Raw genomic sequence first — 27,399 nt, forward strand, 5'->3', positions numbered from 1 at the left:
CCCACTTCACACATGAAGACCCTGAGGCTCAGAGCAAGAAAGGGACTTGGCCAAGAGCAACTGGCAGAGGCAGAGTAGGGATTTCAATCTAAGTTGGTTTCTCATTTTTCTTTACCTTTCTAGGCTATACCTAGCATATGTTGATTTCTTTCTTTTCTTCCCTGTGTTCCTCCAACTCTGTGATGCTTGAAAGATGAGGAAAAGATGATGGAGTTAAATTATTACTGATCTGAACCCAGAGTCATCTTAGGGGAAAGTCAGGGGTCTCTGCAACCCTCCAGCAGTTGCATTTCCCACCTGGACACTTAGCACGCTGTCTTCTACGGTTTATGAACCTGTAGTTGGTGCAAGACTGTGAGCTCCTCAAAGACAAGGCCAATATCCGGTTCGTCTCTGTCTCCCAACCGCCTGGGAGTTTAATGCTGGGCACAACTTGGCTCTTAAAGATGTTTTAGGGACAGATCGTAATCGTACTGGTATAGTGGAAAGGCAGTTGGCAGGGCTTTAGAAAACCTGGGTTCTAGTCTTCCAAACCTCAGCCACTGGTTGGTTACTTGGTAATTTTGACTAAGTGGCTTATCTTCTCTGGGTCTCAGGACTCACAGTGGTGAAATAAAGAGGCAGAATTAGACCACTGATTTCTCAAAGCAATGAACATACCCCTACCCTCATCAAAGGTAATGTGTAACCCTTTAATATAAAAAGCAGATGAAAGTGAAGCCCCTTTAATTAAAGTTCGGGTTGGGGGTCTCTAATGCTCAGTGACTCGTCGACTTTTTGTGGGCTCCCATGAAACACCCTTTTGTGGGTTTTTTTTGGGGAGAGCCAAGTTCACAAGGAGTCCATCCTATGTGGCATCCCTGTCTCTTGCATCTATGCTCCAAATTCACAGAGTCTTTGTGCCCCCAACTCATGATGCTTGATTCCATTTCATCACTGCCCTATTAGGGTCTAAAAAAGATTTTAGCAAGACAGAGCCAAGAACAGAGAGAGAGCTGTACTCAACTGTGGGTACACACGTACATGGCTGTGAGCACAGGTGTGACTCTGCCGTGTGACTGCCATAATGAATACACTACCACATTCGTATTAAAGCAGAGAGGCACAAACAACTAAAGGATAAACCCTTTGCTCTTTCTGGGCCTTAGAAGATTTGTCTGTGGGCTCTGTTCCCTACGTTCTTTCTCACATTATATATAAAGACTAATAAAGGAAACCAAATGTCCTTTTTTTAAAAATAAAAGGAACTGGCTTGGTAAAGGAGTAGCTGGAGAAGAAGAGGAACAAGAAAAATAAAATAAAAAAGATTCTTTTTTTATTTGGTCACTGAAAAATATCTCCAGTCTCATTACTAGCTACTTTCTTCTATGTACCCTTTCCTGCTGCCACATCCACGCATCCATCCTCCCATCTATCCATCCACCCACCCACCCATCCATCTTCTATTTAACCCTATCTACTGAATGCCTACTATGTGTTACACATTGTGCTAAAAAAAAAAAAAAAAAAAAAAAATAAAAGGATGTAATAGTGAGTCAATATAGACAGAGCTCCTGCTCCTCTAAGACCTTACGTTCTAGTAAGGAGGCAGACTTTATTCAAATAATCACTTATCCTATTGGCCAATGTCAACTCTGATAAGAGTTACAGAGGAAAGGTATGTGATGCTGTTACAGTTAAAAGTAGGAGGATCTGACCTAATCAGAGAGCTCCATGAAGAAGTCCCTGAGGAAATGACGTTTCAGCTGACATCGTAAGATGAGTAGGAGTTAATTAGGTGGGGGTGGAGAAGGGAGACTTTCTAGGGGGAGAGAATAACGTGTGAAAAGCTCTACAACCTAGAGATTGCGCCCGTCTCTGCTATTTCTTATGCTGCTGCTTCTACTAATAGTGTGTTTTGGAAAACAATTCATCCTTCAAGATCTAGTTCAAACATCACCCCTCCAAAATGTCTTCCCTGCAACCCCCGAGATGCCATGTGCTTCTGCAGCTTCTTGTACCTGCTTTGGTTATAGCTCTCGGTATATCAGTTTAGAATTCTTTTTTAACCGTTATCTCTTTTACCATCCTGTAAGTTCCTTACGGACAGGGAATGTACATCATCCATTTTTATGTCTTAGATTTCTTAGCAAAATGCTGGCAATTTGAGCAAAACTTTATTAAATATATCTTCCTTAAATGTTTACCTAGTAAAATGATGGGTAGATGGGTGGATGGATGGATGGATGGATGGATGGATGGATGGATGGATGGATGAAGGGCAAGAAGATATCCAGATGAGTCAGGGAGAACACAGTACTGTTTTCACTTGACTAAAACCATTGTACTCTCAGTACCTAGGGTAGTGCTGGGCACATAATAGGCACCCAGTGAATCTTTGATGAACAAGTAAGTCAATGACTACTTTGGACACAGCTTGGGGCAGAGAACAGGGGCCTAAAGGGCCCCAAGACCCTTTATCAATCTTGGCTACTGCAGACATTCCAGGTTGATGGCTCCTCCCTGGACCCAGCAGTTGTATCTCTTCTAAGCATACTTTTCAGCCCCAGATAAGAGACAAGCTATTAGCTCTAAGTTAAGCAGGAAAGGAGACGAGGGGGCACCTGCAAGGGCAAAGGCGATAAGCATCACTGGCAGAGCTCAGAGCCTGACAGGTGTGGGTCTCTCAGGCCTCAGTGCTGAGTCAAAGAAGGGATTGAATTCCGCTGTCACACTGGTTGCCCAGACCGCCGACTCAGCAGAACGAGTGCCCAGGTAATCCAAGCTTCCTTTTTCTGAAATCCTGGACTGATCCAGAGAGATGTAAGGAAGCAACTGCCTCAGGTCCTTGGCTTTGGTTTTGTCACTCCTGCTGAATCTTGGGAGAACGGGAGTTTTTAAAGACTACAGTGTCCTGTGCCCTGAGAAGATGCCACTGGGGATTCCCTAGCCAATACACAGAAAGAAATGTAACCCAGGGACTGTCCTGTGACATTTACAGGTCAGGGGACGGTTCGTGGGCAGAAGGTGGCCTAGTGGAGGAGAGAAATCATGGGCCTGGAAGTCAGGAGACTTGGGTTCATGCTCTGGCTCTGTGTCTAGGATGCTGTGCAACCTTGGGCCAGTCCATCCCCCCTCTGGCCCTCTTTTTCCAGTCTACACAACAAATGAGGAAGGTAGATCGCATTAAGAGCCATGCCAGTTGGCATTCTATCAAATGTTAGACCCGGCTGCTGGCTGGGTGTCAGTTTCCCCATCATCTAGAAGAACAGTCTGGTTGTGACAGTTTAAGAATTTCATCAAATACAAAGTTTTCTAGAGCACGATCTAGTCCTTTTCACCTGGATTTTCCTGACGGGGGCCTGGGGGCACCACAGAGATTTGGACATCCACCTGGATGTGATTTGGGACCTCCTTTCCATGCCAGCTGAAAAGATTCACATTGGGCATAGCGGTGCACAGACGGTCTCTGAGTTCCATGGACGGCAGCACGCCCTTGAGAACACAGGTGACATACCAAGTGCCCTGGCCCTGCCCCTCCCCAAGCTTGTCACTGATACCCAGGGACAGAGCTCCAAAATGCCAAGTTCCAGGGAATGGCTCCACTGCCAAGTGAGAGAACTGAAGGGTCAGAGGGGATCTTCCACCTTCAGCTCCATGGTTGAGTCTAAGGTGTCCAAATTACCTCTGGAGTTGAAGAACGCGTGACTGACAAAGACGCGTGGCAGAGGAAATGATCTGCAACTAATGGTTGCAGGAAAAGTAGAAATGAAAAAACAAAAACTGCCTCATGTGGTTCTGTAAAAGTTAAATGAGGCAATGTTGGTAAAATCCCGGGCACATTATAGCTGCTAAATGAATATGGCCTCCTCCCTCCCAAACTCCCTTACAGATGCAATATGATGTTGAACACAGGCTTCGGAGCCACAAACACCTGGCTTGGGATCCCGACTCTGTTAGCCATTAAATGTATGTTTGAGTGTGTTTGTTGATATCTCTGTGCATCAGTTCCATGACCTATAAAGTGGGATTGCTGACTCCTGTCCAAGAAGTCTGTTAAAGGGATATTTATAGCACTTAGTAGGTACAATAAATGGTAGTCATGATTAACATAACAATAACAGTAATGGTTGTAGGACCATTTTGAGGGACTCACCTCACAGCCTTTGACACAGTGAATCAGAGCAGGGTGAGGATACCACTTCAGACCAGCTGTGCAGACAACTCTCTGCAGAGAGAGGCAGAAAGAGGTCAGATGGGTTTGGGGCTGGCACCACATTCAACCACCCACCCCTCTTCTTGGATCTTCCAAGTCCTGACCTCACCCTGGCATTTCCACGGAGAATTTGCCCAGGTACCTGCAATAACAGGACCCATAAGACTAAAATAATGTTTGTGTTCACCGCAGGTGTCACGATTCTGTATTTCCCTGGCAGGAAGGAGGGCTGAGGAGAAGGAGAATTGGGGGACCGAGACGTGATCAGAAAGGCACGTCAGGAAATTCCTGGCTGACGTCTGCCCCATGGACAGAGTCGGGGATAAGGTGGGAGGAAGGAGGAAGGGTAGAGTGTGTGTGTGTGTGTGCACACGTGAGTGCGTGCACGTGCGTGTGTGTGGCTACAGCAGGAAGATGGAAGAATGGTGTGGAACAGGGCTTCCCAAAGTAGGCGCTGAGGACCACTCTAATCACGATCACATGGGAGCACACAGAAAAGGCAGATTCTTCAGCGCCGCCTTGGGTCTAAACAGTCCGAATCTCTGAGGCCAGGGCCTGGGACTCTGCATTGTATAAACAAGCCTCCCAGATGATGCTGATGCACATTACAGTTTGAGAGCAGTGGCCTGGAGGATGCATGAACTAACCTTTGGTTCGGAACCCTGGAGATGCAGAGAACCCTTTCTGCATCCACCTGCCACCAGGCCATGCGGGCTAGGCTCACAATTCCTGAGGCTGCCCACACTCATATCTCTGTGACTTTGTTCCTGCCGCTCTCCTTCACTGAAAGCCCTTCCTCATCTTGTCACCTGGAGAATCTTTAGTTATCTTCTACATTTCTGTTCAAGACTACCTTCCTCAATACTCTGTAATGGTCTATATGGGAAAAGAATCTAAAGAAGTGTGGATACATGTGTACGTATAACTGATTCACTTTGCTGTACACCTGAAACTATCACAACATTGTAAATCAACTATACCCCAATAAAAAATTAAAAAGAAATACATAATATATAAATTTAGAATTAAAAAAAGACTACCTTCCTTTGTGGTGATTTTCCCAGCCCTCTCAGGCAGAGCTTCAGGTATACATATATGTATTTACTTATAGCCTCCCGTGATGAAATAATAATAATTATTATTATTACTATTATACTAAAATGTATTGAGTGCATTCATGGTGCTAATTACTTTATTCATTATGTTATTTATTGCTCACCACCATGCAGTGGGGTGGGCATTAATCTTGTATCATAAGGAGAATAAATTCCCCAAGCTCCATAGCTGTTAAGTAAAGGAACCAAGATTTGAAACCAAGCAATTGTTTTGGGAAGGATTTACGGCAGCTCATAACATAAAATCCAACACAATAATTTCTTTTTAAGTGGGTGAAAACAGAAAGATAAATAAAACTAGGAAGATAAAATAGCATTAGGACTAGGGCTAACATAACAATCTTAGAAGCTCCTTTTTCTATTCTGCCCTAGATGCCTTACTTTTCATGCGATATTACAATGATTTCTTTAAAAAAAAAAAAGCAAATTAAAATAACCTGGAGGCAAATGCTTAGATTTGCGATGACAGGTGACTGTGTCAGGGAGCAGCCATGGAAGTCTCTATGATCAGGGCTCTCTCTGCTGGCTGAATGCCAGTTGATTAATTTTAATTAAGAAATGAACATTCACATGGGCTAGAATGTGGAAAATCCATGTGACCAGCCCATTCTTTCCCCAAGGGCAGACCTATATGGGAGCAAAACTGTAATTAGGTTTCTTGGTGAACGTGGAATCCTGTGACTCCAAGATCTGGCTGGGTTGGGTGCCTTTCTTCTCTGCCCCACAGCATCTCTTGTTCACCCTTGGGTTTTCCATGCCTAGAATGGTGCCTGGTACAAGGAGGATGACCAGCAAATATTTATGTTATAAATGAATGGATCCATTTCAAGATAGAGATGATTTTACCAAGGGACAATTATTTTCTTTACCTGTCCTCCTCTCTTCTAGAGCATCAGAAGAGCATTTACGATGCCTAGCAGAGCTTCTAGCTTAGAGGACCAGTTTAGTGTAGATTGAATTAATTAAAGATCTTGGACAAACAACTTAACTTGAAGATCTGCCAACCAGTCTCACGATGTGAAATCTACTCTTTAGCCCCTACTGCCTCTGTTGACACTGTCTGCCTTCTCCTAAAACACAAGAAGGTGATGTATGGGAAAGACTGAGCAATGAGGCATGACAGACATGGTTGCAATTCTGACTTGAAATTTCCACTCTGAGGTTAGGTTTTCCCATCTGTGAAATGGGTACTGAAAATGTCATAGGCTTGTTGTGATGAAGCACTGAGATAAATGATGTAGAAATGGTCAACCCAGGACTAACTCCTACAGGTAAGAGGGCAGGCCCTAGTTTTAGACATCTGTCTCCCCCCAGGTTCAGGAGGGAGCACAGCAAACAAATACATATTGACCAAGTGAAGGAATGTGAGAACTCTAGTGTCCCTTCCTTCCAGCTCAGCTACTTTCTTGCCCCTCTGCTTCCCAGCCATGGGGGCCAGAAGCAGAGGGCATCACCTGCTTTCATCCTCTGAGAAGCTTTAACCAGACTTCCATCTCTGGGTCTGAGCGTCTGTTCCTGGCCAAAATTCAGGGATGTTGGAGGGGCACTTAGGTAATGGTTCAAGTAGTAGAAAACAGCAGAATTAGGATCCACAAGGGACTCGATGCCCACCCCTCCCCCCTGTTTATTTGAGAGCTAATTTAATCCATCCGTAGGAGTGTCTTGGTGTGGCTGCACAAGTTTCTGTCAGTTGAGGTTTACCTGACGTGAGTTCAGAAAAAGGACTTTTATACTATCTGCATGAGCCTATTTATCTTTCCAAGTCTTTTGGATTTTCCACTATTCCTCAGGGCTGCACGCCCCACCTGTCTCACTACAGGGCCCCTCTGTCTGCAAGGAGGACTGGGAAAGGCGACACGCAGCAGGAGCTGAAGGAAAGACTAGGCTGTTTACACCATAGGTTGGGATATCCCAGTGGGGCCCCTCAAATGCCAGCCTTGTTCCTCTTGATGCCAGTGGGACCTCTAGCCCAGTCAGAGCCCTTTCAGACCAGGTTTTGTAAGACAGCTTTCTTTTCTGCCTTGCTGCATAGGAAGAATAGACTGTCTTGTCTTCTTGGCTGTAATGACCATCAGCATCACCACCATCTGCACCACCAGCAGCATCGTCATCTATAACACCAGGACCAGCATCATCACCACCACGACCACCACCAGCATCGGCATCAGTAACACTATCACCATCACCATCATCATCTATCGTCATCACCACCACCACCAGTACCACCACCATCATCCTTAGTGTCACAGTACCACTAACAACCCCATCATCATTATCCTTCTCATCAACACAAAACCCGCTATTAAGGGTATATTATGCTCCAAGCCTTGGGCTCAGCGCTTTTATCTCATTTCATTTTTACCGTAACTATGAGATAGGTACGTTTTTTTCAGGTGTACAACAAAATGATTCAGTTATTTTTTTCAGATTATATTCCACTATAGGTTATTATACTGAATATAACTCCTTGTGCTATATAGTAAATCCTTGTCGCTTATCTATTTTATGTATAGTAGTTTGTATCTGTTAATCCCATACTCCTATGTGTCCCTCCCTCCCTCTCTCCCTCCCTCTCCCTGTTAGTAACCATAAGTTTGTTTTCTATGTCTGTGAGTCCGTTTCTGTTTTGTATATAGATTCATCTGTATTATTTTTTGGTTCCACATATAAGTGATTATCATACAGTATTTACATACGGTTTTTGACTCTGGTTTACACAAGAGGAAACTGAGGCACAGAGAAGTTAAATAACCTGCCCCAAATCATACACATAGGTAATGACAGTCAGGAATTAAACACACATCTGTCTTATTTCCAGGTCTATAGTTTGAAAACTATATTCTCCTTCAAATTCCTCCAGCCCCCGAACTGGTAAGCATAAAAAAGGTTACTCTTTTGACCGATGGAAAGACCAAGGTTCAGAGAGGTAGAGAGGCTTTGAGACAAATGTAGTAGAGGCAGAGTGTTTAAAAGCTGAAGCCCAGAGAAGTCTGGCCCCAGGCAGAGCCAAAGACATGAGAAAGTATCTTAAAAGAACCCCCTCATCCTAAGGCCCAGACCTGACTCCCCTTCTGATGTCTTCTGGGATGAGTCCTCTTTTCCCCTTTATTTGTCCTTGATTTATAGGACCTTCTATGAGTGAATTATGTAATTTATTTTTGCTTTTGTTATCTGTTATGGAGTTTCTGGCTTTCTTCTGGGTAAGCTTTTTAAAAACCTAGGCATTTTCCACTCTGTATCCCTTGTTTGAAGAATACCTACCATTTGGAGGTACATAATCGATATTCATTGAATGAGTTAATGAACAAATGGGCAAATGAGTGAATGTCTGAGTGTGTCCAGGAGTGAACGAGGAATCGCTGGTCTCTGCACACACCTCTCCATCTACGGGCTTCCCCTCCAGGGCACAGGACAGCTCCTTCTGTACAGTGGACAGACTGGACCTCGTATTCAATCAGAACCATTCTACCTCTGACCTTTAGACTCCCGGCAGGGTTTTCCATACTGATGCCTTCTCTTCAAGGAATGAATTTCACATCCTTTGTCTGATGTACTGCATATGTTTATTATTTATAACGTGTAAGGCAGTTTCCTTGCAGAACAGAATGCATGAGAATTAGCCCTGGGTTCTAATCCTGATTCAATCACATGAGTTATGTGAACTGGGCAGTGACAACCTCTCAGAACCTCAGCTTCTTCATCTGTAAAATGGTGACAATACTTATCTCCTTGGAGTGTGAAGACACAATGAAGGGTATATATGGAACTGCCTCACAAACAGTGCCTACATGTCACAGAGAGTCAATAAACGGTGCTTTCCCTTTCCTTTCCTTAATTCCCTCTCTTCCTCCTCCTCCCTCCTTCCCTTTCTTCTTCTCTTATTTTCTTTCCTCCTTTCATCCCTTTTTTTTCAGAAGCTCTTTAAAAACCCAGGATCCCAGCTACCGAGAGGCACGATAAGCCTCTGAGGTTGTGAGTGGCACTTCCTATTGGGAAGCTATCTCGGCACCCTGAGGAGGGGGAGTGCAGGGCGGATTGGAGGTGCTCCTTAGGAGCTGATGGAAGAGAAGCTGCCCCCCTAAATTCTGGATGTCCAGCCTGGAAGAGTCTGTCTCATCCAGAGGTTGTAAGCCAACAGCTTCCGGGCTACACAACCCACAGAAATGTTTGGTTTGGCACACAGAGTGCTTAACAAAAGTCAAGATTAGTTGCCAATATATAAAACATGAGAGACTTCATATTTTAAAAACTCCAGATTTCTTGTACCCAAGAAAAAAAGGAAAATCTGGCCACACTGAACCCACATTTCCACACTGTCACACTCAGCTAGAGGCTCCCCCTTTGGCAGCCAGCGTGTGTTTTCCACAGTTGACCACAGTCTCCACCATTCCCTGCAGTCTCTCCAGCATTGAACCTGAGGGGTGTTTCCATCTATCATTGAGAGTTTGCATTGTCTTATTAGATTAGAGGAAGGTTTCTCTGTATCTCTACTGCTTTCAAAACTGCATACGTGGGAGGGGGCTTTAAAGGGGGGAGAACTTAAAGGAAATGAAAGGACAGAGTGTTTTTCTTTATGAAGGTAAAACATATGCCTAAAAAGAATTTCATCAGATATATACTCTAAGATTCCAGTAACATGAAGTTCAAAAATAAGCAAAACCAATGTCTTGGTGGTGTGGGTACTGCCTGCCATGGAGAAGGGAAGGCCTCTCTGGGGAGTTGGAAAGGTCCCCACCCTGATCTGGGTTTCACGAGTGGACACAAACATAAAAATTGATCAAGCCTAATGCTTAAGATTAGCATGTGAGCTTAATCTCAACAGGAAAAACTTTAACTGCATGTGTAATATCTCATTTCTTAAGTTGGGCAGTATGCACATGGGCAGTTGTTTTATTTTCTTTGAGTCCCTCTGTGTCTGTCTGATGTATTTATAGTAAATACTACTGCTACTGCTACTGTTACTGCTATGGGTTGGCCAAAAATTTCGTTTCGGTTCTTCCATAACATCTTACGGAAAAACCCGAACAAGGTTTTTGGCCAGCCCAATACTATGCCCCAGTATTTAAAATACAAAATCACATGCTTGGCCTGCTTCACCCATTTATCCCACCTGTCTGGTTCCCATCGGTGTGTGAGTTTGTGACTCTTGATTTCAGTCTAGCTCTTGTTTCACAGATGGGGCAACTCTGGCATACAGCAAGCAGGTGTTGAACCTTGGTCACCTGGCTCAGCCACCATAAACATTTAGGGAGCATCTACTGTGTGCTGGGCACTTGAGGGGTGCACCAGGGTAAATAAGGTGAGCACGGGCCCGCCTTCACGAAGGTCACCAATCCTGCACGTGACCTCAGTGTTGATATTCCACTCATCTAGGTGGTCCTCGTTCTCGTCATACGTGCCAATACACGTAAAGTGCTTAAAACAGAGCCTGTCATGCAGTAAGTGCCAGTGGTGGGCCACAGCGGGCTTGCGCGGGCTTACGAGAGGCAACAGTGCTGATCTCTTGCGACCTGTGTTGAGTGACAGCCACTTGCAAAATCAGAAATCTGCTATGGTGAGAATATTTACGCCTCAGGAACTGGCAAGTGCTACAAACCAGAGGGTGTATTTTTGTGGAGAGCCAGTTGTGAATTATTTACCGGCTGGTAAGTGATCGTAAACATTTTGCCATTATTATTATTATTGTAGAGGCTGCACGGGTAGCTGGAGGAGTAAACGGCAGCATCAGACTGACCTGGGTCCCTCTTCAATTCCTCGTAGGCAAGTGGCTTCTATCTCTGAGATTCCATTTCCTCTACTGGAAGAATGGAGTCTAATTCCCACCTCATAGGGGTGTGTGTGTGTGTGTGTGTGTGTGTGTGCAAATCAAGACTGGAAGGTGTCTGATCCAATGCCCGATTCACAGCAGGCATCCATTAAATGTCAGTTGTCATCTCTCACTCTCTTACGCTGGGGACAAATGTGACAGTAGCTGGAGCGGACCCTTGGCCCTGACCATCTACCTTGTGCTGGCGCTCCGAGGTGAACCCTCAGAAAGCAGAGGAGCGATCCAGGGCCGGCTTTGGCCTGGCAGTGCCTGCACCAGCAGCTCTGTTTCTGTAGCTCTCACCACAGAAGGGGCAAGGGTGCAGCAGAGGCCAGCTTTGCTGCCTGATTCCTGGAAATCATCAATCTCTGCCCTTCACCCTCCTCCCTTTTTCTAGCACATTTTTTCCTCCTGGATAATGAGGCCTCCGGAGACCAGTGGAGGTCTGAACCTCGTTATGGCTCTCTGGGTAGGCCGGCATCAATAAAGGCCGGCAGACCAGGGAACTGGGTGGGGGGCTGGAGCAGGCAGGCAGCGGGTGGGCGACTGACGAGGGGGGCGCTTTGCAGACTTTCAAATCCTTGGATTTATTTCACAGTGAATTATAACTGAACTCTTTAGTGCCCGGGGCTCACAGAGGGAAGGGTGGGAATTCACCCGGGGGCACCGAGGAAAGGCCTGAGTGGGAGACGGGTCGGGGAACCCAGTGTGGGTCCCAGGCACATGGGATGTGAGCGAGGTCTGCTGTGCTCTGTGTAGAGTGTAGGTCCCTGCCTTTGCTGGGTGGAAGTCAGGGCGGAGTAGAGGGAGGGCGGGATGGAGTGCAAGGAGCTCTTCGTCAAGATCCTGGCTCTGCTTCCCGGGGTGACCTGGCCCAGTCCCCTCCCTCTCTGGTCCTCAGTTTCTCCATCTGTACAATGAGGGGCGTGTACCTGATGATCTCCAACTTCCTTGAGACTCTGACATACAGCCTCTGTGCGTGCACCTGGGCGCGTACAGCCCATCAGAGTACATGGGGTGCTTGGGGAGAATCTATCTGGGGACTCTGGGTCAGGAGTGGGGAGAGGCAGGCTGCGTGCAGGAAACAGATGAAGGGGCATGAGGTTAGGGAAGCAGGGTGGGCTCGTGGAGGTCCGGGAGAGTCAGGCCGAGAGAGAGGCAGAGAGAACAGTGGGGATGGAGGGAAAGAACGTGGGCAGGAGGGAGGCAGAGCAAGGTCACAGAGGTATCGGGAGAAGGAAGAGAGAAAGAGCGTGAAAAAAGAGGCAGGAGAAGGAATGAAGTTGGAGACGGGCAGAGAGCGGTAGGGGGAGAGGAGGAGGAAGGCGGGGCGGAGAGCCCCAGGGTGCACGGGGGAGCAGGGGGGCGCTGGCCAGGTCCAGCGCCAGGTCCACAGGTGCAGGGTGCGGAGTAAGCCCTCACAGCCGTGCTCTCGGCTCATCGGGGAAACAGTGCACCCGGTATCGGGATCTGCAGCAGGCGGGCAGACGGCAAGGCCTCCAGCGTCCCGGCAGAAAGGCTGAACCCGCCCTGCAGCCCTGCCTCTCTCACTTCCTCCCGCGTGAGGGGCCAGTGCCCAGAGCTGGCACATGAGGCCTGGGATCGTGCTGCCCCAGAGGACAAGAGTGGGGTCCCCACTGATCGGGTGACACCCAGGAACGTGGGAGCGGCCAGCCCCAGTGTGAACATGGCCTTCCAGCCGGGGCCACAGCAGCCTGGCACTGTGGGAAGAGCAGAGCCCTTGGATGCAGGCTTGGGGTCGAGCCCTCACCCTGGGCCATCGCCCGCTCCTGAGGTCTCAGTGTCCGCAAGGGGAGGGTGCAGACAGTGGCCCTCGCTCCACATAACCATCCTGAGAGACCAGTGGAGGTGTGAACCTTGTTCAGACCTCGTATGCTAAGCTCTGGGTGCACAAACACGGTAGGTGCTTCATACACAATTGGTGTTACTAGTTCCCCGTATCACATATTAATTGCTTTCCACCAAATAAGCAAGACATGAGAAAGATACCAGAAGCCTAGGCTATGGAATATCCGAGAGCTCATATTAGAGAAGCCAAGAGCACCATCCTGACAAGTGAGGACTTTCCAGTCAGGCAGACACGGGTTTGTGACCTGACTCTGCTCTTTCTACCTAGGTGTTCTTGGGGCCTCAGTTTCCTCATCTGTAAACTAGGCGCATTAGTCCTCTTACTTCTAGGCTCTCATCAGGATTCAGTGGGACAGTAAATAAAAGATCCTTAGCACAGGGCCTGTCAGAGGGAAAGTATTAAACACTTAAGGGCTGGAAAAATGATGGTGAACAAGTCTCCACTCCACAGAGCAGGTGTGGCCGTTAGATGCTTTCACGTATGTAGAGGGACTAAGGCAGGACCAGAGCGTATAAGTGGTCAACAAGGCCATTTCCCTCCCTGGGCCGCAGGTGGGTGGCCCCAGTCACTCACCTCCACCCGCGTGGGGTTCAGCCAGTGGGGGATGTCACGGACGGTCACGTTCACTGGCAGGATGATGGACTCGCTGTTGTGGTCCAGGCACGAGGTGGCACACTCCGACCCTGAGGGGAAGCCGAGAGTGAGGTGGTGGCTCAGCCCCCGTCCCCCGATGCCAGGGGCTGCCCCACCCCCAGAGTGCTGCTCCCTGGTCCCCAGTGAGTGGGGACGCCCACCCTCAAGGGCAGCGGGCAGGAGTGAACGCCCCGGCAGCGCCCCCTCTGGTCTCCCTGACCGTTCTCCTGTCTCCAGCCCAGCTGGCATGCACCACCAGGCTCAGCAGCCCTCAGCCCAGTTTGGACTTGCTCCTCCTCTGCTCAGAAACCTTTCGAAGGTTCCCCACATCCAGGACAAAGTCCAAACCCCTTTGCTCAGCATCCATGGCCTCCCATGGTCTGGTCAACCTTATCTCCCACTAACCGTCTTCACACCCTCCCACTAACCGGACGGCGCTTGGCTTCCCATCGGAGTCCCCCACTTCCTCGCCTCTGTACTTCTGCCCCTGTTCATCCTGTCTCCTGAATCGTCCCCCCGATCTGCCTCTGCACGGTCAGATCCTGCCAGTTCTTCAAAGTCCAGTTCAAATCCTCCAAGGAGCCTGCCCTGATTTCTGCAGCTGAGTGAGAGCAGCGCTTGGCACTGAGGAATCTCGCTCCAGGGTTGGTCTTACCCCCTGTCCCTCCCTTCCCCAGTAACAGGGATGCCCTGGGAGGGCAGGGATGGGGTCGGTTCCTCTCTGAGCCTAACCCAGTGCCTGACACACAGGGTCTGCTGAGCAGGCGTCAACCAAATGAACGGTGAGCCTGTGAAGGCAGCATCAATGTCTCAGCCCCACACCTTCCCCTCCCACACAGCTTGCATTCACGCCCTCCTCTGTGCCCTCAAGACCATCCCCGCTCCTCTCCAACTAGCGTGTGACTAGTTAATGACCCTCCAGACCTCAATCCACGTGCTGCTTGCTCAGAGAAAACCTCCATTCCTGACAGGCCAAACCCTCTCACTGGCACCCATCACAGATTTGTCACATCGGCTTGGTGACTGTTGTACCAATAGCTCTCTTCCCTGCTCGGCTGTAACTCCATGAGGCCAGCACTGTCTGTGCTCCCCCTTCTATGCCCAGAGCCTGGCACTGTGCATGGCAGATGGTAGGCACTCAGTAAGTATCTGTGAAGTGAGTGAAAGGGACAAGAGTGAACGGGTGCATAGGTGGTTGAGGAAATGAAAGAGTGAATGAATGAATGGATGACTGGCACAATGAGTGAATGATGAATGAGGTATCTCATGGTGGAGGAAGTGGGTACCTAGATGGATGAGTGAATGAATAAATGACTAAGTGGATAAAGGGATGAAAACATGAATCAGGCAATGAGTCGGTGAAGGCGCCATGACCAACAGGGACGGGGTTAGTACACAGAAGCTCTTGGTCCAGGGACTTCCTCAGTTGACTTTCAAGCTGTGGGTTAGCAAGAAGACTATAATTTGACTCATACATTCTCTGTCCTGACCTCACTGATTCTGAAGTCTCCTAAAAATCAAGCTCATCCCATGGGATGTCCCCAGGACTCCAAAAAGGTGCTCATTCATATGGACAAAGAACTGATGTGTCAGAATCTGACCAGGGCCCTAAGGAGGTCATTCCCCTGCCGTAGTGCCAAGACCACCCTTGAACACTAAATGGTTTACAAGAGTCAACTCTCTTGAAAAATATCCTATGCTGTGAGCCATTCTAAAGGCTCCCTTCCAAACGTATGTGTGTGTGTATACACACAGTATGTATATATGTTTATGCATACATGCAGCTATACATACATAGACACTTGTATATGTATATATAGTTTATCCAGTGCCCTTCCTGTTGCCACCTCGTCATCCTCTTCAATCTAAGAGACTCACAAAATCTGAAGAGGTAGCAAGGGTTGGGTGGCGGGTCCAGGACAATCTTTGGAACCTCTTTAATTTAAACATGGGGCCACTGAGCCCAGAAGGTGGGGATGGGGGTATTCCCGGCCTTGCCAGGTGGTTTTCACCCGTCACTGGTTCCCCTGCACACCCAGTGTCATCACGTCCATCCCAGAGCGTGCAGTGTGTGAAGCTCGGGTCACAGAGCTGGCAAGTAGGGGGACATGAATGAAAGCCCACGCCCCTCTGAATTCCAAGCCCAGCGGATGGATATGGTGGAGACACAGAGGGAAGAGAAAAGAAGGCAGCAGTGGAAGGGGACAGAGAGGGGTGAAGGGTCAGAAGAAAGGAAAGAAACGGGGGACACACAAAAAGACAAAAAAGATGAGTGATGAAAATAAGAGGGATCCCTAAGCAGTCAGAGAGGCTTAGTGGTGTGTGTCTGTCACGAGATCAGCTCTAAAGATTTTAGGGAGCAAGGATGAAACAAGGTTGCGATGATAAAACCCTTTTGCAAAAAGAAGATGCAGCCTCTGAGAAGTAGACAAAGGTTATTTATCCCAAAAGGGGGGGAAAAAAGATCTGGTCAACACAGGAGGCCACTTCCGCCTTGCGCAGCAGTCACATCTGAATTTCTCTTTCCCCGCACCTCCCCCTCTGCACTGCCCTCCCCCGTGCCGCAGCTCTGGGCCTCAGGACCAGGCTGCTGTGTTGTGATATATGAGCCCTAATCGGCGTCATTACAGAGTGGTGATCTCACCGGTCCCCGCCTCCCCTTCCCGGGAGGAGCAGGGAAGGTGGCAGCGGCCTTGGTGGCAGTAACAACTTTCTGAGGACTCCTCACTGCCACACAAGCCTCCCCAGGCTGCTCGGGGTGGCTCCAGAACGTGGCCCCCAGCCACCAAGCTGGACACATACGTCACCCCTGCCCTGCTTACGAGGCCTGTGGTCGAGTCCCTCTCCTTGGTGAGGTGGGCTCTCCCCAGGGAGGGGCTCAGCCTGCGGGAGGAGGGAGAGCAGGCTGGGGAGTGGGGGAGAGAAGCATCTCCCCTCCCTCCTCCGGCCACCCCCCTCAGTGCCCCAGGCCGCTTCTACTCTCTCAGCTCTCCCCGTGCACCCTCACCTGCCCACCACCCATCCCGGGTCACCGTATTCATAAAACTGGCATCTGCACGGCCGTCGGAGCATGAGGAGGGGAAGGAGATTCAGGTTCCGATGTCAGACAGAGTGCTTTCCCTTTCTGCTCTGACCATGAAAAAGCTCAGCGGGTAAAGCAAATGCTACCGTCACCCCCTCCCCCTACCTCTTGACCATTCTGTGGGCCAGCAGAGAGCCAGGCATTCTGGCTCATTTTCTTGTGCCTGTGACAGGTACACACAACACAGGTACAAAGGGGCCACGAGGTGTGCTTGTGTATGTGTGCGCGAGCTACACGTAGGTTTATGGGTGACGAATCTGTGTGGTGTCTGGCTGAAGTGTGCGTGCTAGGCATGGGCTCACCACATGATATGTGTGTTTGCATCTGGTTGTTAAGCATTTGTGCTTGTTTATTTGTGCCTATATGAATATATGTGCTTGAATGTGTCAGTGGATGCGGACATGCAGGAGGTCTATTTTTCATCAGAATTTTTTCTCCCAGGGTTGCTCAAGGCCAGTCGTGTGACTGAGTATTCACGTGCATGCCCTGACTGAGTTGGGGACAGACCCCATCACAGACAGACGTGTCCAGAGCCATGGACACCCCTCAGGGATAATGGAAAGGAGAAAGCCTTGGCCTTGGGATGGAACAGCCGAAGCTACTTGCCATTGCTACACCTGTTGCCCCAACTTTCTAGAAAGCTTATACTGGCAGGCCCTATAAATCCCACCTCTCCGCAACCCTCCTGGTCAGGGTCCTTTGGATCGGTGGCTCGGCAAGATCTTAAAGTACCTCTGGAATCAGCAGGAACAGCAAACATGTCCATGGGTGTTTTCTGACCCATCCTGGACTAAGAAGGAGGGTTGATCCCTACTCTAAGTTCAGGTGAAGAACCTCTGCACTTGGAGGCTACACGTTTCCATCTTTAAAAGGAAGTGGTCAGGCCCCCTCACGTCTCTGCTCTCCAGCCATGGGCCTCCCTTCTGGACATGAAACGATAACTCGTTTTACTAGGTGAGGAACACATTGACTCTGTGTGGCTGGGAGTGAGTGTCTGCACAGATAACCTTCTGCTCCAGACATCCCTGGTGATTGTCCCATAAATCACACTGGCCATGAGAAAGGATGTCCAATTCCCTGTGCTTTTCGTCATGGTCAATTAGGGAATCAGCCCAAGAGGTCAGTATCACTGCCCTCAACTGAGGTTAGACTCAATGCACACCCAGCTCCCCAGAAAGCCACGGGCCTGTGATTAATGCGTCTGTCCAGACACCTGGTTTCAACCAGGCAAACTCCTGGCATCAAACCCCAGGTTGTCTCCCTTCACTTGGCAAGCTGGCCTATCACCACGCAAATAGTATTCTGAAAACACTATTTATCCTTATTTAGGAGGCAACTGGAATGCCATGGAAAGAACTCAGGCTTTGGAGAAGGAGAGGTTGCAAAGATCCCTTTGAGTCTCAATTTCCTCATCTGTTAAAGGGTATTGAGAGGATACGAGATAATGCCTCTAAAGTGCTTGGTGCAGCACTGACCCACAGTCGGTACTACGAATGATCAGCATTACGTAAACTTTAAGATTAATAACAAAGCCTGCCACACTGGACCACTATTGCTTCCCTAAATAGGATGCGTGTTTTCATACCTCCCTCCCTTTGCCACATGATTCCTTCTGCCTGGAATGCCATTTCTCACCCCACAAGCTCTTGCAAATCCCTGTATAAGCATCCCTTCCTCTGGGAGCCTTCTGTGTCCCCGGAGGCACCGGTCAGCTGTTCTGTACTCCAGTGTAACTGTGCACGCTCACCCAACACTGCTTTGCCAACATCCGTGCCCTGAACTCTCTCTCTGGGAGGACAGGGTCTGGTCTCATTCCTCTTCATTTCCCCAGTGCCTCATGCAAGGTCTCACATAGCACAGCTGCCCAACTCCTCGGCAGGGCGTGAGCCCCGAGCTCCTGGAAGGATGCGCCCGCCCACTGCTCACCCCGACACGCCCGTCGTACCGATGGCGTAGCCTTCAGGGCACTGCAGCTTGAGGTTGCTGTTGAGCTGGTCCGGGGCTGAGCACTGGCCTTGCATCTCCTGGCAGACGTGGAAGGAGCCGCTCCAGGTGCCATCCTTCCGGCAGTGGATGACGTTGCTCCCGCGCCCCTGAACGCCACAGAAGCACAGTCAGGACCAAGAGAGACCCCACCCTCCACAGAAGAAGCCTCTGAGTGTTGCATCTCCCCAGAGCTCTGAAAATGTTAAAAAAACAAGTTCTTAACAGTGGTGGAAACCCAACCGCCCTCAGACAGAGGAACTGTCATATCTCCATTTTACAGACAGGGAAACTGAGGACTCAGTGTGGGAACAGACTTGCTCAAAGCATCCTGGAGAGTTTAACTCCCAGGTTTCCTAAATCTTAGTAGTGCTCTTTCGGAGATTTCAATCGGAGAAATTTGTTCTGCTTGTTTGTTTGGTTTTTTTTAACTGAGAAGGTGGGGCCCACGTGCACCCCCAACGTGTGCCGTGAGTAAACATGGGTCCTGGAGCTGTCTGGAAGGAGACAGGCATACACCAAGGCTCGTTTCCTCTCAATCGATGAGAAAGCGTCCCAGGCCAGGGCTCTGCCATGTGCTAAGTAGGCAACCTTGGCTCCGCTGAGGAGCTTCCTCTTCCAGGGCTTCCCTCCTCTTCTTCCCCTTCCCTTCCTTCCTTCTGCACCATTCCATTCCAGCAATAATGGCCCCGAGAGGGTGGTGGGGGGATACTTCCATCTGTGCCCTCCCCCCTGATTCTTTAAAATAGGCAACATTTCCCATTTCTCAATCTTCTGCAAAGTCACGGGCAAATGCAGCCTGCAGACGTGGTCCTTCCTCCCAACCGCTTTGCACATCTAAGATTCTAACGGGAGGTGTCCAGCTTTGTCGAAATTTCAGAACCACCCCTAAATCCAAAGACCGTTTCTTAGTGTCCACTCTGGGTCCAGGACCGTGGGGTCGTGAGATGAAGTGAGCCAGTGTGAGCCCCAGGAAGCTGGGAGGGAAGACAGTCCCGTGAGCCGTCAGCCACGCCAGCGTGACCGTGCTCAGTGACTGCGCTGTGTGCACCCGGGCAGGATAACCGGATGTGAGGGGAAATCTGGGAAGGCCTCTGAGAGGAGGTGACATACGGAAAAGAGTTTTCAAGATTCTCTGTGGAATCAGGCAGAACAGGGAGGGAAGGACATCTGTGGAAGGCCAAAGGGTAGGTGCAAGTTCGAGAGAGAGGGAGTCGGGGAGGATGAGCTGGTACGGCAGGTAAGGTGTGGAGCCTTAAACAGCCACTTATGGAGTCTGGACTCTACCCCTGGGCATTGGAGGACCACGGGTAGTCTCTGCACAGCGGGGCCTCCTGTGTGAGAACAAGCTGTATATCGTCTCCCTCTTTCACGTTTAGGATGAGAAGAGAAACTCTACATGAGGCCACAGCAGCTGACCAGGCTCCACCAATGAAAATGTCTGCGGAATGGCTCCCATGCCCTTCAGCTGCCACTCAAGCCCCTGCGTCTGGCCTCCAGAGCCCTCAGAGCCTTAACTCTGCCTGACTCTCCAGCTCCCTGCTCCCCACGGCACTACCGCTAACCTTGAACTCCATCAATTGCCTGCATTCTTGAATGCAGCACGTGAGGTGTCACACGTCCGTGCTTCTCCTTCTGTCTGCTCTGTCCCTCTCCCCTGCCCTCTTGCCCAAACACCGGCACAGACCTTTTCTGGCACAAGCCATCCTGTCCTAATGCCACCCCGGTCCTGCAGAGAACACTACCTGAAGGTCTGTGACACCCACTGCCTCTTTATCATCTACTCCCTCCTAGACGATGAGCTCCTTAGTCATCCCTGCATCCCCAGGGCCTTCCACAACACTTAACAGGTCCTGGCCTTTGGTCCATTCATTCGTCACTCAGTATTTCTGTTCACTCAAGAACTGTTTAACAAAATGTGGAGTCAACAGGTGACAGTTCTGGAAGGAATTTGTTTAAAACACAAGAAGAGAAATGAATGCATGAATCAAGAAATGAGTAAATGAAAAAATGAATGAATACAGGAATAAATGAATGAGTGCACACATGAGAAAATAAACTCTTGGAAAGGGTTGATGCAGGCTGAAGCTCCCGTGTCTGAGAAAACAGCTGCAAGGAGAGGGGATTTACAGAGAAAGGGGGCCCCTCTCTGGGCCTCACGTGGACCAGCATGAGGAGGGTCCAGTTGCGGTGGAAGCCTCTGTGGCCACGGAGAAGGGTGGCCCATCCCAAGCACGCAGCTGTGGGATGATTGCTGAGTCCACCCAGAGGTTCCATGTGAGCTCAGGGAAAGTGTAGGCAGCTTCATGTGGCTTCAGAGAACCCCGACTCTCCCTCCCAGAGCCCCAGGCCCCGTGATTCTGCTGGGCCCTCATGGGAGTAGGAAATTGACCCCAATTTCCTGGAGCCTTGGCCTGGGCCTATGATGCATTTGGCCTCCAGCCCCTGAAGGGCTGCAGACCTCAGCACTATGTGGGCCAGAGCTGGCTGGAGAGCTCGGTTTGCAACAGAGAATGTATTAGAACCGACTGGAATCTGCTCAGGGAATTTCAGACTGGGGAGGCTCCACTCTAGAAGGTGGGAGCGTAAAGGTATTGGTCTTGCTACATCTTGACTCTCTCCCTCCTGCCCAGTTCATCGGACACTTTTCTGCTGCTGACTAAATCGGCGTTACAGAGGACGGAATCCTTCTGGACTGGACTTTCAAACAAGGCTTACTTGAGGGCTGGCAGTCCAGGGCGGGCTTCTACAGTGGAACCCAGATGACATGTCCAGCCCCATCTCTTGCTACACACATGTCCTTCCTGCTAGTCTGTGGTCACCTGTCTCTCCTGCACACTTCTCTTGCTTCCCACCACCATGCCTTTGCCCCTACTGTGCCTTCTGCACGGCAGACCTTCTGGAGCCTCTCCAGATTTTCGAATCCTCCTTTGGGAATAGATTTTGGTGCACTCAGGGCTGCCTACCACCTGGTGCAGACCCTCAGAGTAGATCCATGATGCTGAGTCTAGTTTGATCAGAGATGACCTGACATTGAGGATCCAATCTGGGAAGACCAGAGACCACGGGGCAGGGGACCCACTGTGTGTACTTGGCTCCAAATGCACAGTGCTGCATGCCAGGGTGAAAATTCTCACCAGGGGGCTGAGCATCCCTCAGCAAAGCATTTTGCCTCTCTGTGCCCGTGCATCCATCTGTAAAAAAGCATGCTGTGCTCTCTCGACCCCTCTTTAGCTACACAGGTCCACAAAGAGCCGAAGGCACATAATATAGTATCAAATACCTATTATGTGCCAAGTGTTTTACGCACATTTAAAAATGCTTTTAACAATGTAGTTAGTGTAGAAATTATGTCCCTTTTACAGATTTGGAAACTGAGGCTCAGCTAGGAAGTGAAAGATGAGTTTTTAAATGATATTGGTGTAATGGTTAAGAGTATGGACTTAAGCCAGCTGCCCAGGTTCAAATCCCATCTCTGCAACTTTCCCACTGTGTAGAGTTGGGGAAGTTCCTTAACTTCTCTCTGCCTCAGTTTCCTCAACTGTTAAATAAGCCTGCAGTTCACGGCCTGAGAAAGTCACCACGAGGATTAAGTGGGTTAGGTTACGTGAAGCATTTAGAGCTTAACACACACATCGAGCTCTCTAGGGGTTAGCTGAGCTCTTTAACCACCCTGTTGCACTGTCTCTAAGGGAACTTCAGAATCAGCCCAAGCATCACCCACATTTTAGAAATGGCAGCCGCCAAAATAGGGAGGCAGCAGGCCCAAGTCACGGAGGTCATCGGGGCCAGAGCCAGACCTCTTCCTGTAAGCCTCTGAGCTTTACTACAATGCAGGGGAGGGGAGGTGGGGAGGAGAGGCTGGGGGATGAGTGGAGAGGGAGACCTAGACTTTTTCTACTTAGCAGAAATGAAAATAAACAAAAAAATGGCAGAGAGAAACATGGCAACGTCAGAGCAAGGCAGAACCGCAAGGTGCAGTGCAGGATATAAACAGTTAAGCTTTGGAGGCAGCCTGACCTAACAACTGGAGTCTCAGTTCTACCTGGACTTCCTAGTTGTATAAGGTGGGCAAGCCACTTTACCTCAGTGAACCACATCTTCCTCATCTTCAAAATGGGACAGTAATGCCAGATGCTGTGGGGCTTAGATGAAGTAGTCTGTGTAAAGCACTGAGCCCAGACTGAAATGTAGTAAATGCTCAATAAATCACAGCTGCTGTTCACTCTTTGCCTATGTGTCCAGTCAATGGCCTTACATGCATTTTGCTTCCTCCCAGTGAGATACAGGGGTGACACGCAGCTCCAGGAGTAAGGATGGGCAGAAAATGTGGCTTGTGCAATGACTTGGTTAGGAGATCTGAGACTCTGTGTCAGATCTGACTCTGCTGGTATCAGTAACTTGCTGTGTGACTTGAGGTACGTTGCTTCCCCTCTCTGGGCTCCAGTGGTCCCATCTATAAGGTAAGTGGGTTGCAGTAGAAAATCTCTTGAGGTCTGGCCCACCTCCAACATCACATGGGCCTGGGATGTCTCTGACTTCCTCTAGGAAGCCCCGCATTCTCGGGCAAGCATGTGACAACCCTGAAACTAGAAGCTGCCCCTGCTCTGGGAGGCATTATACATATGAGAGCTGTGCTGTGTCCAGAGCAGACCCAGAAAGGCAGGGCCAGCTGCACACCACTAGTGGCAGAAAGGCTTTTACATCCTTCCTCTGTGATCCGTGCAAAGAACTGGGTGCATTCCTGGCTCCACTCCCACCCTTCCTCTCTGGCTCCTGCTGCGTCGCTAAAGTCCACCATTGAGTGCATTACTTCCTTCCGAAAGCACCTTTAGCTTCTTCCTCTCCTGCTGCAGCCCCTGTGCATGCATCTCCCACAGACCCTGTCCCCGTCCCAAGACAGCCCACTCCCCTAATCACCTACAAAGCCCCCCACACGCTTCTCACTGTGCTATCACCTCGGACAGCTCAGGAGCATCTGAGTTGGATTAAATGCTGAGACAATTAGCACTTCTCCCCAGTCGCCTGGAGATGGAATCCCTGTCCTTTGCCACTCGCCTGCCCTGGAAATGTCTGGAGACAGTGGGAAAAGCAGGGCCCTGGAGCCAGTCATCACCACCTACTAACTCATAACCGTGGGCAAGAGCTTGGCTTCACAAGCTTTCTTCCCTTATCTGCAAAATGGGCATATTGCTTCTTTTTTCAGAAGTTTATTATGAGGTGTCAAAGTGAGAGAAAATCTGTGGCTTCAGTTTGGCAGTCAGGAAATACTTAAAAAAATTTTTTTTAAAAGCTGTTATTGTTAAGGTTCTCTGTCTTGGTTTACAGGGATAATAACACTATAAATTCTAGAGCTGAACTGTTCAATATGGTAGCCACTATACAAGTGTGGCTGTTTACATTTAAATTTGAATGATTTAAAATTAAGTAAAATGTAATATTTAGTTGTTCAGTCACTTAGCCGTGTTTCAAGCGGTCCATAGCCACACATGGCTGGAGGCCACCATATTGCACAGTGCAGACGTGGAACATTTCCATCATAGCAGAAGGTTCTATGGGGTAGTGTTCATCTAGAGAGTCTATATATTCTGCAGGTTTATGTGAGCAAGAGGTCAGGTTCCTATGGTTCCTATTGGTCTCCCCAACCTAAATCCTGGTCTCATGCATGACGGTTGACTTTCTGGGGCTAGCTACCGACAGAGGGCTAACTTTCAAGCCATTGCCTTTGTTTCCAGGTTCTGTAAGAGCCCACGTGGCACATCATGAGGCACGTGGCATCTCTCCACTAGAAGTGACCTGAAAGGCAGGTTAGTTCATTTGTGCCTTCCCCAAGGCTGCCATGCATGGTGGCATAGGTTGTACACTCTACAATTCCAGGGGTTACTCATAGACATGCCTTACTTTCATTACCTCATTTAACCCTCACAAATAAACTATAAGGTAGGTAGCATTATTCCCCCTCCCCCATTTTATGAATGAGGAAACTGAAGCTTAAAGTGTTAAACAACTTGCCCAAGTCCTCCAGCTAGTAAGTGGTGAAGCCAGGACCAGATCCAGCATCATACTGGCTCCCAAGGAACGAATGACGTCGAGGTTTGATTCGCTAATTTGCTTTTAGGGGCAGTGGGAAGGAGTATGTGAACCTCCCCTGCAACAGCCCTTGTCCTCTCTCGCCAGGATCTGGAACTTGTTTGGAAAGCAAAGAATTCTCGCTCCACACAAGCTGTTTGATTCAAGATACTCTGTGCCGTACGTTTCAGCTGTGCTTACAGGCAGCAAGAGGGGATCTGAGGTGAATACTAGATTTGGCTCTCAGGCCCCTGGTCTGAGGGTAGAGGAAATTCATTTGCAGTACAAACTAGAAACGTCAATTGTATTAGGAGCCCATTTGGCATGCGTTCCCTCATTCTTTTAGCCGGCAAGCAATACCCTGCTCCTTTGTGTCTGGCCTCTCTGCCAGTTGCCAAACAGAACTGCTTGAGTCGTCTGATAAATTTACATTTTCCTCTCCTTTAAATACAAACTGGCCATGAAAGGTACTTGGCAGGCCACAGGCAGACTGGGTTTCGGTTTGATAACGTGACCACGGCCAGAAAATTATTCGGCTCAGCAGTGCTGGTAGCTGCTAGCAACAGTTTTCTGTAAGGGGGCGAGAGGGAAGTTGATCGGCTGCGTGAGGCCAGGGTAATCTCTGGCCTTTGCTTGTTCTCGGCACTGGCTTCTGCTTCCCTGGCAGCCGGGGATGGGAATGAGTCGGGTACACAGACATCCCTGAGCTTTTCAGGTACTGCCTATTGGATTCAGTCTGTCCACAGTTGGGGGGGACCTGGGTTCCGATTCCGACTCAGCCGACACCAGCTATGTCACCTTGGGTGGGTGAGTGACTCTCTCATCTGGAAAATGAGGAGACTGGCCTGCATGTTCACGGCAGCTCTTTCTCAAGCCCGGTCACTTCCTGAGCACCTATTAGGTGCTTGGCACTGTCCCAAGTGCTGAAAACACAGGGAAGATGAAAGCTGTGGTCAGGCATTTCAGAACCCTGCACGGGGAATGTGAAATGAATTACAATGCAGTGTGGTCGATGCTGTGAATGGGGGGGACCCCTAGGAGGGGCACGGAGCCCACAGTGGAAGGGTCAGGAAAAGGTCCTTGGAAGGAGGGCTACCTGGGCTGAATTGTGAAGGATGGTTAGGAGTGAGGTGGCTGGAAAAGGTGACAGGGGCTTTTTCACAGAGAATGCCCAGGTGAAGGGGAGATCCGTCTTACTGCTGATGGGGGAGACGTCCTGAATGTACAGGTGGGATTTATCCTAAGGGAGATGAGGGTCGCTGGTTCACAAAGGGCTTTGAGCGGGGGAACTGGTATGATTACATTTGTGCTCTAAACAAACCACTCTGGCTGAAATGCAAACAATACACTGCAGAGAGGCAAGGAGAAAGCAGGTCAGGAAGCTGCATTGTGGCCCGGGAGAGCGATGCTGGTGGCCTGAGTCAGGGTGGTGGCACTGGAGACAGGTGAGAACAGTTCAGGAGCTGACTGAGAGAGAGAACGGGTAGGACTTGGTGGCTACTTGGATGTGGGAGCGGGAGTGAGAGGGGTTGAGGATGTTGCTTTGACAGTGTCTGGTGTTTGGTAGATGCTAATAAAGACTAAGGACTGACAGGGGAAGAAACTTGCACTGGGGCCCAGTTGGCTGAACCCTGGCCTTTCACACCTGTGAGTCATGGGGCTTGAGGTGTCAACCCTAAATGGTTGGTTCTCTCAGGGGTGGAGCTCCTTGTGGACTTAAGTTTTCTTTGGAGCCAGCTGATTCCTCATTCTCTTTCCCATTCTTGATTCCCTACCCGTCTTAGTGGGCGGAGGTGGGGGAGTATGTGTCAGGAGGAAGGAAAACGCAGTCACAGAAGTCCTTCCGCAGGGCTGGCAGGAGTGTTGGACTCTGTCTCAGTTACATGTGGATTGAGATAAAATTCCATCTCCCTCTGTCCCTCCTTCTTCCACAGTATCCTCAAAACTGTCCATCTAGTCTAAATATGGTTCCCTTTCTCTTTATGCTTGAGGAGCCAATTGACGTCTCAAGATAGTGAAAGTCATGATTTTAAGTATTTCAGGGACCAACATAAGTGGTGACGGTGGTAGAAAGTTGGCAAAACAGCCTTGGTCGCTCCTTAACTCGGATCGACTTCATACACTGGGATTCCACACATGATTTCTTTCATAGGCGTTCAGAGCTAAGAATCTTTGAACCAGTAAAAGGCAGTGATACAGGTAGGACAACACGGCTCAGAGAGATTACAAAGAAAGACGGCGAGAACCCAGCTCCTATGTCTGCATTGCTGACGTTGCTATTATACACTTCTGGCATCCGCAGAGAGTCTCCTAGCGGGCGTGGTTCTTAAAACACTGGCCGGTCTTTGGTAAGCAGAGAGGAGCAGGACCTAAGTATAGACCTCAAGTTCAAGGAGTCTCACCTGGGTGGCATCGCTGTCTTCACACTTGACCCTGCACTCGCTGTTGAACTGGAAGCCATCCGTGCACTGGTACAGCCCGTGGAACTTCGGTGGAGGAGGGTCACACGTCACAGGAACACAAGCCCCCTCCTGCCAGCTGCCATCTTGGGTGCACTGGGTCTTGAAGGCCCGCCTTCAAGGAAGAGATAAAAGAAGAGACATCTCAAGGACCCGATGGCGGGAGCCACGCTCTGCACCCACGTTT

At 49.4% G+C, this 27,399-nt stretch overlaps 1 protein-coding gene across 1 annotated transcript in view; it reads right to left on the reverse strand.

Annotated features, from left to right (window-relative positions):
- PAPPA (pappalysin 1) overlaps positions 1–27,399 on the reverse strand; it is a 248,894-nt gene that overhangs the window by 29,125 nt on the left and 192,370 nt on the right. Inside the window, exons 17-20 of the mRNA XM_061201000.1 lie at positions 27,156–27,327; positions 18,647–18,794; positions 13,560–13,669; positions 4,136–4,207 (exon numbers count right to left, since the gene is read on the reverse strand). Of these exons, the coding sequence (XP_061056983.1) occupies positions 4,136–4,207; positions 13,560–13,669; positions 18,647–18,794; positions 27,156–27,327 (502 nt within the window). The remainder of the gene's footprint in view (positions 1–4,135; positions 4,208–13,559; positions 13,670–18,646; positions 18,795–27,155; positions 27,328–27,399) is intronic.

This window comes from Eubalaena glacialis, chromosome 9, assembly GCF_028564815.1.
Source record: "Eubalaena glacialis isolate mEubGla1 chromosome 9, mEubGla1.1.hap2.+ XY, whole genome shotgun sequence".
Classification (NCBI taxonomy): domain Eukaryota; kingdom Metazoa; phylum Chordata; class Mammalia; order Artiodactyla; family Balaenidae; genus Eubalaena; species Eubalaena glacialis.